General features: G+C 40.2%; 2 protein-coding genes across 8 annotated transcripts in view; both read right to left on the minus strand.

Annotated features, from left to right (window-relative positions):
• Positions 1-14,072, minus strand: part of SEMA5A (semaphorin 5A) — a 505,017-nt gene that overhangs the window by 271,663 nt on the left and 219,282 nt on the right. The gene's annotated exons all lie outside the window — the stretch shown is intronic.
• On the minus strand, positions 4,402-6,356 carry LOC108281396 (interferon-induced transmembrane protein 3-like). Its single transcript, XM_037727289.1, has 2 exons — positions 6,317-6,356; positions 4,402-4,766 (listed from the first exon to the last, which is right to left on the minus strand). The coding sequence occupies exons 1-2, from the start codon at positions 6,354-6,356 to the stop codon at positions 4,402-4,404; spliced, it is 405 nt and encodes a 134-aa protein (XP_037583217.1).

Consider the following 14,072-nt stretch of genomic DNA (forward strand, 5'->3'; position numbering starts at 1 on the left):
TGTACCAGCAGCACCCCAAAGAGGAAGGGAGGAGAAAGCCAGTCTAAGTGCACATAATAATGGCAAGTAGATGTTGGCATATAATGGAAAGCAAACTCTAAGATGCAAATGAGCATGAGGCAAAATCTCCAAGAAGCCAAGGGTATTATTTTAATGAACTCGTCCAAGGTCATTTCTATGGCACAAAGAGAAATTTTACGACACCAGTAAGATATAAATGATTATGTTTACTATCGTGGAGGGGCTGGACACATGTCCCAGTAGCAGTGCCAAGTGACAGCCAAAGCAACCCAAGGGCATAACGTTGAGATGACCAAGAAACATCCATATGGTTATGGACAGAGTTAGGGAGGACAAAGCCTCCAAGGAAGCTGACATCCAGGAGCTCATGTACACCCACAGCTGCAGGATGAAGTGGGGACTAGTCTCACCTTCAGGTAGTCTCACGAATCCAGGCATTGCCTCCTGGGCATTCAGGTTTCACACAATATGACCACTAACATGGAGGTACCGCATCTCTCAACTGAGTGAAAACTGCCTCCCACAAACCACAGCAACTGTCTCTTCACTCCATTCCTTCCACCTTTCTAGTCTCCTTTCTGATATACCCTGAGAGAAGCTCCCCGGAGCACTGATTGGCACATGCCACCTCCATCACAAAGCCATTTCAGGAAAAGCTCCCCTGTTCTTTATTAAAATGCTACAGTCTTTTTTTTTTCAGAATCAGGTTAAGGATACCTTTGAGGGGAGGGAAAATTACAGAAAATCTTTTGATTCAGTCGGTGCCATGAGAAGTCTAGGTATCCAACAGAAATGTCAGCTGCAGGCCAGGCACACTGGCCTGTAATCCCAGCACTGTGGAGGCTAAGGTTGGCTAATCACTTGAGCCCAGGAGTTCTACACAGGCCTAGGCAACAGAGGGAGACCCCATCTCTACAAAAAAAGAAAAAATACAAAGATTAGCCAACTGGAGTCATGCCTGCTTGTAGTCCCAGCTACTCAGAAGGCTGAAGTGGAAGGATCAATTGAGCCTGGGAGGTCAAGGCTCCAGTGAGCCATGATCCTGCCACCGAACTCCTTCCTGGGCAAGAGAGAGAGATCCTGTCCCAACAACAGAAAGTCATTTTCAGAGAAACAAAAGTGAACTTGGTGCATATATGGAAGAGTATGTTGAAGCAGCCCAAAGGTGCCACTGGAGGCTGACTGGCATTTCAGCATTTGCCAAGCTGTCACCCAATGTGACACAGAAACGAGCACACCTCCTCTATGGGAAGTGAGAAATCTACAAACACACACACACACACACACACACGTCTTTCAGAAGAGGGACTTACCAGTGTGATACAGTTTGGCTGTGTCCCCACCTAAATCTCATCTTAAATTTTAATCCCCATGACTCCCATGTGTCCAGGGAGGGGCCTGGTAGGAGGTGAGTGGATCATGGGAGCAGGTTGCTTCATGTTGTTCTCATGATAGTGAGTGAGTTTCATGAGGTGTGATGGTTTTATAACCATCAGCATTTCCCTGCTTGCATTTTTCTCTCCCGGCACCATGTGAGAAGGCCCAAGCATGCTTCCCCTTCACCTTCTACCATGATTACTAGTTTCCTGAGGCCTCCCCCGCCATGTAGAACTGTGAATCAATTAAACTTATTTTCTTTCTAAATTACCCAGTTTCAGGTATTTCTTTATATTAGTGTGAGAACAGAGTAGGACACAGTGGCAACAGGGAAATTACTGGCCTCTGTACACCCATCGCCTCTATGAGCAGCTCAGCTCCCCACTCTCACATATTTTCCCATGGACTTTCTGGTTTCAGGAGGCTGCCCCTCTGGTATGGGTGGTAGTATTGCCTGGTGGTTAAGAATATCCATGCAAAAGCTAGAGTTCTGCCTCTATGCAATCTCAGGAAGTAAGCAAAATTTCTCTATGCCTTAGTCTTTTCATCTGTAAAATGGTGCTAATAATCAAACCTATCCTCTAGGGTTGTTGTGAGGTTTAAATCTAAGAAAAACATTAAGAATGAAGTCTGACCCATTGTAAGCATCAATTAATAGTGCCAACTTTTATGTTTATTTTGTCACTGGTTCTGGAATCCAGTTGTCCTATTCAACCCACTGGCAATTTTAAGAAAGACTTCTTCAGTAAATATTTCCAATAAAAGAAACTCATTCATATAGCAAATGAATTACCTAGGCGCTTTGGTGACATCCCATGGTTCATTCTCTCTGTCTCTCTTGCATACTCACACACATACATGTGCACATGTATGTTCACACTATGGTATGTGTCTCCAGGAACTTTCTTGAAAAGAACCTCTCATACACAAAGGAAGAGCTGGAAGTGCCCTCAGGCTCTTTGAGAAAAGATGATAGCAGAGTCTGCAGTGCTCTGTAGAGCTCTGTGCAGGTCAGCTAAAGACCTCTCTCTACTTGCGGAGGAGACTGGAAGGGGCACAGAGATCATTATCCGAAACACCTGGTTCCAGCTTTCAGGTGTTTTTCAATAGGAGGGGATATTGGCTTATAATAACAAATATGCCACATTCTCAGTCCACATCTCCCTAAGCAAACATGACTCTTCTGATCATTACTTTCCTGCTTCTCAAGTTCCAACAGGTTGTAAAGGTACCCCTCCTCTCCAGGAACATTGCTAGTGGATTTCAACCATCTATACCTCTTCTCCTTCCAAATACCTGAGCACTATAGTGTCCTTCCAATTATCTCATCAGTAATATCAAATCAGTATGGCAGAGGTGTTCAGTAGGTGAAAGAAAGGGGCAGAGAGGAAAGAGGGGCACATTTACTAGGAAAAATACCACAGTTACAATGAAATATCATCACCACCACCACCACCATAACCACAACCCCAGGAAGGAAAGCACCAGAGGATTTAAACTTTTCTTTTTGTATTATTTTCAGAGTTCCAAGATAACAATTGATTATTTTAACCCACTCTCAATTTTACAGATAATTATTTTATAGGTGATTATTTTAACCGCCCTAAATTTATAGATGAGGAAACTTGTATAAATTAAAAAGTACTGGGTGATTTGTCCAAGATTGTAAGGCTTCAGAGAAAATCCTGGGACTGGAAACAAGACCCCTGGTCCTGGTGTCCCTTGTGTCCCATTGTGTCTCATGGCCTCACCAGTTAGTCATTCAATGTCCCCTTCCTGGTTTCACCTGCACTAAACATGCACACACACAGAAACATAGGCAGTAACAGTTCTTATGCTGCAAGTGTTTCATATCTTCATTGGTCATTGACAGGAACATTTCAAAATCATTTTAAGAAGATTCAAGTCTTAGTTCTGCTAATAGCAAACTTTTGATCTACGCCATCAATTTTCATCTCTGGGACTGTGATCTGGCTGTGATCATGGCTCCTCATGGCTTCTCCCCATGAGGAGAAGAGTCTGAGCTGAGGGGTCTGGCTGTTCAAATGGCACCTCTTTTCTCCCTTTTTATTTTGCCTGAATAACTTACTGCCTGTATCTGATTCTAAGAATAGCCCTATTTCTTAACTTAGGAAAAGAAAGAAATGATACAATTATGCCAATATATTTAAATAATAAAAATTCCCAAAAGACTGTGATGATGTTTAGATATACACAATGCCTAACAAAGTTCTATGAATAAACCGCCATCTAACAAAAAATCTTTTTATTATGGAAAATTTAAATAATTTCCTGAGAAGGATATTTCATGTGTTATTTTTCAAAACTCAGTAACTTATTTCAAAATTATCTTAAATGAAACCTCAACATACAAAATAGATACAATACTTCTTTAATAGTGTAATTCATTTAACAAGTACCTATATATTTGTTAATAAAATCAGTTGATGAAGCTTTCTTAAAAATTTTAAAACTCCAGTTATCAGAACTATTTATAATCTTACACAGCATCAACATCTATACAATGTGTATATTCATGACAGTTTATTGGTTAAACTTTTGTTGCTTTTAGTTTGATTTTTAAGTCACAGAGTTCATAGGTGCTTTTAAATATTTATGGGGTTTTTTTGTTTTGTTTCTTTGAGATGAATTTTCGCTTCTTTGCCCTGTCTGGAGTGCAATGATGTGATCTCAAATCACTGCAACCTCCGCCTCCTGGGTTCAGGCAATTCTCCTCCCTCAGTCTCCCTAGTAGCTGGCATTTCAGGCACGTGCCACCACTCCTGGCTAATTTTTTTTTGAGGTTTTTTTTTTTTAATTTTGCTTTCTTTTTTTAAACCAGGAACACATGCACTTTACTGAATGTCATTGTAGAAAAGTGTGTGAGGATAAAGGGCAGATACAGGACTTGGCTCCGGAGCAGGGCGAGGAATGCAAAGTTGAATACATGGAAGACAGGTCACGGGCAGAGCAGGTTCCATGGTCCAGATGATTTCTCTTGATCTATTGATAGTCTTGCAAAATCAGTATTAGGATGATGATAAGCAGAATGGTCATGATGATGCCCACAATCAGAGCCCAGACATTCAAGCACTTGGCGGTGGAGGCATAGGCCTGGGTGCCAGTCAGGTCGCCAACCATCTTCCTGTCCCTGGACTTCACGGAGTAGGCAAACACTATCAAGTCCAGGCAGCAGGAGTTCACGAAGAGGGTGTTGAATAGGGACCAGACCACATGGTCAGGCACGGAGGTCCCGCTGCGGATGTGAACCACGGTGGATGTCGGGGGAGCAGGGTTGTGGGGCGCCCCCAGCACATCCACTTCATGCTCAGTAGCAGGAGGTGTCTTAGTGTGTGATGCTCCCCTCCCTGTGGCCATGTGTTCTCATTGTTCAATACCCACCTATGAGTGAGAGCATGCGGTGTTTGATTTTCTGTTCTTGTGTCAGTTTGCTAGAAACGATGGTTTCCAGGTTCATCCATGTCCTTACAAAGGACATGAACTCATCATTTTTGGTGGCTGCATAATATTCTATGGTGTATATGTGGCACATTTTCCGTGTCCAGTCTATCATCGATGGGCATTTGGGTTGGTTCCAGGTCTTTGCTATGGTAAACAGTGCTGCAATGAACATTCATGTGCATGCATTCCTGGCTAATTTTTATAGTTTTGATAGAGATGGGGTTTCAACATGTTGGCCAGGCTGGTCTTGAACTCCTGAGCTCAAGTGATCCTCCTGCCTCAGTCTCTCAACGTGCTGGGATTACAGGCATGAGCCACCATATCAGGCCTCAATATTTGTTTAATAAATAACTACGGTCTGTGTAAAACCCAAGTAGTCAAATGCCTCACTACATAAACAGTTTAGTATTCACCTTATTTATTACAGTTTTCAGTTATTTTAAACAATACTTTAGAAGACAAACCATAAGTAAAACATCTGTGGAATTCCCTAACCACATCCCAAGAACCTAGGAATCTGACAAAATACAGTGTGGATTCTGCTATTCTTAAACTCCTTTCCTCAAACTACTTGGCCCCACATACAACTCCAAATACATTTTTACTGTAGGAAAAATTCCAAACCAGTTGGCAACATGAGGGACCTGAAATCTCTCAAGACAGCTTGATCCATCACAGTTTAGGTCAATGACCTATGAAGTTAAAGGTTACAAAAAGAAAGAAAATCTTCTAAAGGAGTAAGAAATTGATATTCCCTGATGTTGGGCCACTCAAACACTAAAGTAAGATCTATGGAACCCTGCAAGTGGCTGTCCTCCAGGGTATTACAGTAGAGGCAACCACTTTATCTTGCAATTGTGTGAGCACAGAGGAGGGAAAACAATATATGTGAGGTTCACGAGAAAGGCCACCAGCCCTTCCAACACGAAGGAGTAATGCTTCTGGCTCCTGGCCAACTGGAAATGCTAACCAAATGTTGTACGTAGGGTCAGTCTCCCTAACAGGGCAATGCTTTGAGCAACCCAAAGCATTTAAGTGATCTCATTAATCTTCATAACACCCCTAGATGTAAACAGGTAGTAATAAGGAATATTGCCATTCTTCAGGGAAAATGGCAGTAGTGCTAGAGGCTAAGAGATTAGATTCTTAGAATGTATTAGTTGTATAGCTTGGGGGAGCGATTCTGTATTTCTGCTTTTCTCCTGTCATTACGAAAGTGAAAAGCAAGAGTTTGCCAAAGTGTAACAGTTCAGTTTTATGGCTATAGTAAATAAAAATATGAGTTTTTCTTCCCTTGGTGTGGATCTACTTTTTTTTTTCTTTTTTTCAAATGCCATGGAATAAAATTTGACATTGCACATTCACATGCAATAAACCAGATTTCTTTTAGGAGCAATAATATATGAGGAGTACATAGATCCAATGGACTGAATAATTCAAATCATGAAGCTGTTACATTTGGCAGATGCAGAATCACAATATTGCAGCCCATTCATCGTTTCCTCACTAGACACCTGAGTGGGGTTTCTACATCTTCTCCGAAGTCTCCTTCTTACTGATTCTAAGATTGAATAACTCATTCCTGGGTCCCATCACTTCCCCCAGTGGCCTATTAGAAGCAAATCACTAAACACAACAATATATCCTCTGAGGGAGAAGTGGGGATCTTAATAGACGAAGTTCATTTGTATCTTCATGTAAAGTAATAAAATGCAGCCGGCATTAAAGAAAAGGTTGAGCCATCATGAGCATATTAACTAAATGACTCGTTTCATCTAGAGACACTATAAAACTTAACTTTGACCTCCATAAATTATGAAAGACACAGGTGTTTTAAAATGACATTCTCTTAGAATAACTCATTTGGTCTCTGATGAATATGACTATAAAATCTAAGAAAAGTTGCAAGTTTCTATTGAACATGTGAGTTAAGGCTTGCTTATAACTGAGAAAAAAAGAATTAAGGAAGGTAGATTTGTATTTTGTAAAACAGCAAATGAAGGCAGAAGTTCAGTAAATGTATAAAGACATTTTAACAATGTTGATAGAAATGTTTGTTGTTGTTTAATCAAAGTTTAGATCAAAGCTGTCATAAAACAATCTGAAGACAAAACATACACTGCCCATGAGACAGCTGGGGAAGTCGGAGAGCTGACATCTGAAAACCCAGTCTCTCCTGCCAGCCCCAGCTTCCTGCCCACAATCCTTTCTTCACTGCAAGTTTCCTCCCATCCTCACTGCTGTCAACATCTAACTGACGCAACAGAGCTTGAAATAATGACATCCTATTTATTTCAAGCACAGAGCTTGAAATAATGACATGATACCCACATTGTCAATTGCACTGACAGAATTTTGAAGATTACAAAATACGTTTGAGATGGAGTCTTGCTCTGCCGCCCAGGCTGGAGTGCAATGGGGGAATCTCGGCTCACTGCAACTTCTGTCTCCTGCATTCAGCGATTCTTGTGCCTCAGCCTCCGGAGTAGCTGGGATTACAGGCACATGCCATCTTGCCTGGTTAATTTTTTGCATTTTTAGTAGAGATGGGGTTTCGCTGTGTTGCCCAGGCTGGTCTCAAACTACTGACCTCAGGTGATCTGCCTGCCTCGGCCTCCCAAAGTGCTGAGATTACAGGAATGAGGGAGGCTGAGGAGGGCAGATCACCTGAGATTGGGAATTCAAGACCAGCCTGGCCAACATGGCAAAAACCTACCCCTACTTTGTAGATTTAGTAGGGGTGGGTTTTTGCCATGTTGGCCAGGGCGTGGTGGTGTGGAACTGTAATCCCAGCTACTCTAGAGGCTGGGGCACAAGAATCCTGGAATGCAAAAGGCAGAGGTTGCACTGAGCAGAGATCCTGTCACTGTACTCCAGCCTGGGCCACAGAGCAAGTCTCTGTCTCAATCAGTCAATCAATCAATCGATGGAAAAATAGTAAGTATATCCTTTAAAACACAAAATGTTGTTGTAAAATTAGTTTAATTATCTAAATGTAAATGTTTATATCGTGATCAAATCAATAAAGAATATAAGGATAATATTTAAAGAATATAAGGATTTAATTTAATCATGTAACCAATTCATATAATTCACCAACCTTTGTATAACTGTGATTTCTAAGACTTTTCATTATGCTGGTCGGCCGTAAGCAAATTCTAGGAGTCTTTTTATTTTGTGGTCATAACCATCCTAAAAAATGTCTCCTTCATGGAATTTTTAATGGGTCTCTCAGAGGCTAATTAAATTTCAAAATTACAAACCATTCCAAACAGTATAACATTATATTTAAATAGATGACATTTAAATCACAGTTTTTAATTCTTTTGTTAATTTTTTCAAAATATTTTAAAATACGGTAACAATTTTATAGTACAGTAATGTGATTAGCTATCTCCTATCTCCTCAATCAAAATTTTTTCTATCCTCCTCAAAAATAGCAAATATGTGTTTTTGAGCTATGAAAACTTAAAAATAATTATAATTTAACTTTTGTTGCTGTTATGCTGTTATATGTGCCCAGTATCCATTCTCCCAGAATCGTATTAACTTCCTTCATTTCCTATCCCAAAAGGAGCATTTTGAGCTTCTTAAAAGTCTTGGTTATTAGAAATAAATTTCAAAGAACACATTAAAACCGAAATCAAACCATTTTAATAGCATTCTTATATGTTTAAATACCAAGATTAAAAGGTACAAAAATAGATGGATAGCCTCTTATGATTTAGCAAGTGTAATGAAATAACGAAGATGCGTTTTAATGGCACGCAGTCACTATAAGAATGCTGCCAGCACATCCCAGGGATATCAAATCAGAAAAATATTTTCCCACAAATAGATTTAGGGTAAAGTTACTAATCCATATTATTAATAATTACACTAATTGTTTAAATGTCATTATGCTTTAATTCTTAGTTGCAAATCTCTAAGTGCTGTAAGGATAACAGATGATTTATCGCTCTAAATTTAACTTGCAACTTTTGCCTTTGTGGGTCTACTGAGTATCTGATTTGTTTCTTTCCATTTTTCAGTTAACAGAGATAATCTTTCACTTGAATAAAAAAATGATGCCTAGTAACTGTCTCCTTGGTTCCTTTAATTTGTAATTGATTTCCTAGGACTATTCTTGCTTTAAATTATCAACATACAATTAATTTTCTAGGTTATCTTCAGTATTCATAAAACTCTGAGATATTTTTTCTCATGTATCTTCTAATAATCTAAGAATTACAGCTCACTCTCCCATATGCTCAATCCCAGTCACACTCCCAATACTCACTTGATGGTTTGATCCTTGCCTCTAGCCACCCCATTCTGTGGGCCATCAATTGCAGTCAAACCCAGCACTGAAACATGTCTCAAATATGGCTTCTCATCTCCATTTCCACCAATACTGCCTAAGTTTAAGCACCCTCTACTCTCACCTGATCCACAACCCCCAACTGCGATGCCACTCTCCAAATACTCCAAGTGCTAGCACATCCTGCACACAATATGGCAGATGTATCTTTCTAATGCAAATATGACTACGTGAACACGTAAACATAGAATTCTATCTCCTGGGCTCCTCAATGCCTTTAGCAGAGATCCTCAAATTTACCAAGCCAGCAGAGCCATGGGAGCTTGATTAAATCAAAAATTCTGTCCGGGCGCAGTGGCGCACACCTGTGATCCCAGCACTTTGGGAGGCCGAGATGGGTGGATCACCTGAGGTCAGCAGTTCAAGACCAGCCTGGCCAACATAGTGAAACCCTGTCTCCACTAAAAAGACAAAAAATTAGCCAGACATGGTGGCTCGTAATCCCAGCTACTCAGGATGCTGAGGCAGGAGAATTGCAGGAACCCAGGAGGCAAAGGCAAAGGTTGCAGTGAGTGGAGATGGCGCCATTGCACTCCAGCCTGGGCAACAAACAAACAAGATTCTGGCGTTACTTCCAGAAAGTGGAAATCAGAGGACTTGAGGACAGGCCTGAACATCTGCACTCTTGAAAGGCCTGTCAGGTGATCCTAAGACTGCCCCAGTTGGAGTCGCTGGTCTAGAGGACCAAGTCTAAGCTTCTTCATAATCTGACCCTACCTAATGCTCAGGGCTTCACCTACAACTACTTCCCCCTCTCTGTCACCAACACGTGCCACAGCCAAGCACTCTCAGCCTCATCAGAATCGCTGACTTTGCCCATGTGACTCTCTCTCTTCCCTGCCAGATTTCTCATGCATCTCTCAGGCCCAGCTGGAGGAGCACCCTCGCAGTGCAGCCCCTTCAGATCCATGTACCATCATAATCCTTACTTTTGGTGTTTTCAAGACCCTTTACTCAGGCTTCCCTTGGAGAATTTAATTGCCCATGCCCCTGCCTAACCCATGAGGCTGGGATCAGCAAACTTTTTGTTATGGGGCCAGGGAGCAGACATTTCCTTTTGTGGTCTATGTCCCAACTACTCATCTCTGCAGTTTTAGCTCAAAAACAGACACAGAAGATGTGTGAATGAGTGGGTGTGGCTGTGTGTAAATACAATAAAAGTGTATTTACAGAAACAGGAGGCACCTCTGGGGCCCTAGCTTATTGACCCTTGCGCTGGACCACAATGTCTTTATCAGGTAGAGGAGATGATTCATCTTTGTTTCTCTAATGCCTAAGATGCTTCCTGGCATAAAGTAGGTTCAATAAATATTTAATAAACACAGAATCTTGAAACAAATAACTACATGAACTAATACATCTGGATGAACCCCGCATGGACCTGGGTAGGAGAAAAGGTCTGAATACTCTGTCTGTAGCACATGTACATGCAAGTAAGTTATTTAATTATGATCACAGCCCTTTGTTGGCTTGTTCACGGGATCTGGGAAATGGAAAGCCTTTGTACCTTTACTTATTTATTTATTTACAGTTGTTCCTTGGCATCCCCAGGGCATCGGCTCCAAGACCCCCTCAGGTGCCAAAATCCAGGGATGCTCAAGTCCCTGATATAAAATGGATATAAAATGTGCCTATAACCTATGCACATCTTCCCATATACTTTAAATCATCTCTAGATTACTTATACTATCTAGGACATTGTAACTGTAAATAGTTGTTATACCACATTGTTTTTATTGGTATGATTTTTATTGTTGTGTTGTTTTTTATTTTTTCAAACATTTTTAGACCTGTGGTTGTAACTAAATCTGCAGATGCAGAGCCCAGAGATGACCAACTGTATGCACTTACTTATTTATAACTACATAGATAACTGTTGTACTAGGCTGGTATTCTCCCAACTCAAGCAGAGAAAAAAAAAAAAAAACACAAATTAGTTTCTTTTGTTTTTGTTTTTTTACAATAGCAGAAGGAACAGAATGGTTAGAAATCATTCCCAGGCCACCAGTTTGTGAAAAGCACACACTCTGAGTGACCTGAGTCAGCAGAGCTGGGAGGGGCATTTAATCCTGAATGAATACCCTAGCTAATACTTAAGAACACTAATGTTTGGTAAATGTTGGACAACAGGTAACAAAGCCCGCAGACAAAAAGGAGACTTTTTAACATATATTGGGCTAATTAATCAAATAAGCCAATTAGAAGAAAGGTGAGAACAGGTAGAAGGAGAGAGATAAGCCAATCTTAAAGCACCTACCTGTGCATCATCAGGGCCAGCCCTGAGGAGGAAAGGGACAAGAAGGGGAAACATTGAAACCCTAAAGCAGAGGCTCATCAAGATTTGAGGTGGAAGAGGATAAAAAAGGCCAGAATGAAAAGCACTGTCCCTCTTCCATCACCAGCTGCTTGTCCTAAGTCATAATTAATATAAACACAACACGGATCTCTTTGCACAATGGGGTTCTACAGCGTTCTGCATTTGCTGCTAATGGTGAATTTCATCCCACTCAGCATGCATTCCCTTTACTTGTGTAAACTTGACTAAAATACACCCGTTGGAAAAGATGAACAAGTGTGGCTACTGGAAGCAGAATTGCTGATCTCACACACATCTCCAGTTTTCCTGTTAATTATATATGGCCTCCAACAGAGTAATTCCAAGGTAAAATTTTCAAGTAAAAATAAGAATTATAATCACCAAAATATAATGATATTGGCCAGTTGTTTAAAATAAATTTTATGTGAATTTAAAATTAGTCCCCGTTGTTTAGAACCGGTGACAAAGTCGTTTTAATAAAGAAACTTGGCCAGGTGTGGTGGCTTACGCTGGTAATCCCAGCACTTTGGGAGGCCGAGGCAGGCAGATCACAAGGTCAAGAGATTGAGACCACCCTGACCAATGTGGCGAAACCCCATCTCTACTAAAAATACAAAAACTAGCTGGGCGTGGTGGTGCATGTCTGTAGTCCCAGCTACTTGGGAGGCTGAGGCAGTAGAATCCATTGAACCCAGGAGGCGAGGTTGCAGTGAACCAAGATCATGCCACTGCACTCCAGCCTGGCCAGACACCATCTCAAAAAAATTAAAAAGAAAGAAAGAAACTAATTAAATAGAAGCCTACCATTTATTTTGTGTGATCTTATGAGAATATATGCTCTGTTAAAATAATTGGAAGGCCATTAGGCTGAGAAGGCTTCCCTGTCTTGGGTTCCTATGTAAACAAACCAAAACTCAACTCAATGTAAATAGCAAAAGGAAACTTAAGCTTCACCAATCAGAAAACCTCACTAAAGTCTAACTTGTGATTTAACCAATTACAAATCACCAACTAACCTCTAACTAGGGAGTTTCCACTTCAACCAACCCCAGGCATTTTCTTCGTCTTGCTTCTGGGAAGAACATGATAAAGGTTTTCTCCCTTGCTACCCCCATCCACAAGCAGAGAGCTGCTGGAAGTCTGGTGATGCTTGATTCCTGAATCACTAAATGCTCAAATAAACTCGTTAAAATTTTAATGCACCTAAGTTTATCTCCTAAGAGTTTTGAATACTTAAAGCAAATTCAGCCCAAGCACAAAAACAGCAAGTTAATCTTTCCTTTTTTATTTCTGTAAGTTCAAACCATTAGCCAAATGGTTCAAAACAATAAACTAAAATTTTTCAACCAATCATTTTTTTGCTACTGTAAGGAAGACCAAGCTCTGCTTTGGAAGCATTCAGATTTTGCATATTTATTTATTTTAAAAATAAACATGCTAATCAGAACTCTATACTAATTCTTTTGTATTTTTAGTAGAGGCAGGGTTTCACCATGCTGGCCAGGATGGTCTCGATCTCCTGACCTCATGATCTGCCTGCCTCAGCCTCCCAAAGTGCTGGGATTATAGGCATGAGCCACTGCGCCAGGCCTGTACCCTTTTATTTATGTGTTTATATTACACTCAAGCTTGTTGGAGAAAAGAGACACAGAATTGAGTTACTGGACAAAAATAAAGACCAAGAAGCACATTTAAAAACCTGAAGAAAATTCACATTTTAGAAACTAAGATGCATGTTTAAAAATGTTTTCATTTGGAAAAATCGCATTTTGAAGAAAAGCACCTAAACAGCCAGAAACAGTGGCTCCACATCTTCCCCACAGTTCAGTGGCAAAGGCTCATGCTACAGATGCTTTGATAATAAACTCTTTTTCATTAGCACTGTAAGGCTTTATGCATTATAAAAATATGGCCAATTTGTAAATGCCCAACAGCAGTCAAACACTGCCTTATGTGTCAACTGAGTTAGCTGCCATTTGGAATAATACTTGTATTCAGCACAGAATACATATCAGAGTGATTCGGGATGGAATTACTTGCCACCCTTGGAATGAACCTGAAACACTGAAGACGAACAAATTCATTTGGGAAATAAAAATGTAATCACCCTCCCTTGCATCTGTTGCAACAATTCAATCTGCAGTGAAACACTTGTATCAAGTGTGTGGGGTATTTTCACTGCCATTCCTTTTATAATCTTCTTTACCAAAAACAGTGATAACATATTCTTTCATTTGGAATTTTTTTTATACCAAGGAAACTGATCTTAGTAGGATTTGTGACAAAGAAGTATGCAATCAGTCAACAAATATTATCCCAAGAGTAGGAACAAATAGAAATCAAATAGTGCAAGGAAATAACTGGAAAGCTTAATTGTGATTATCTCTGAAATTGTTTTTTCTTTATGCTTTACTGTATTTTCTACATTTTCTAAAATGAAAATGCCTAAGTTTCATCACTGAAAACACAAATATTATTAATTTTTAAAGAGACTAGGGTAAAACAGGATATGACTGTCAATGCATTTAAGATAAT

Source organism: Cebus imitator, unplaced genomic scaffold (genome assembly GCF_001604975.1).
Source record: "Cebus imitator isolate Cc_AM_T3 unplaced genomic scaffold, Cebus_imitator-1.0 Scaffold226, whole genome shotgun sequence".
NCBI lineage: Eukaryota > Metazoa > Chordata > Mammalia > Primates > Cebidae > Cebus > Cebus imitator.

What these genes read in the sequence shown, in the direction of transcription:
- LOC108281396 (XM_037727289.1), bottom strand. Translation starts at nt 6,356, where the DNA reads ATGAATGGGCTGCAATATTGTGATTCTGCATCTGCCAAAT. An exon ending in TGATTCTGCATCTGCCAAAT is followed by an intron (nt 4,767 to 6,316) that starts GTAACAGCTTCA and finishes ACATGGCCACAG; the next exon opens with GGAGGGGAGCATCACACACT.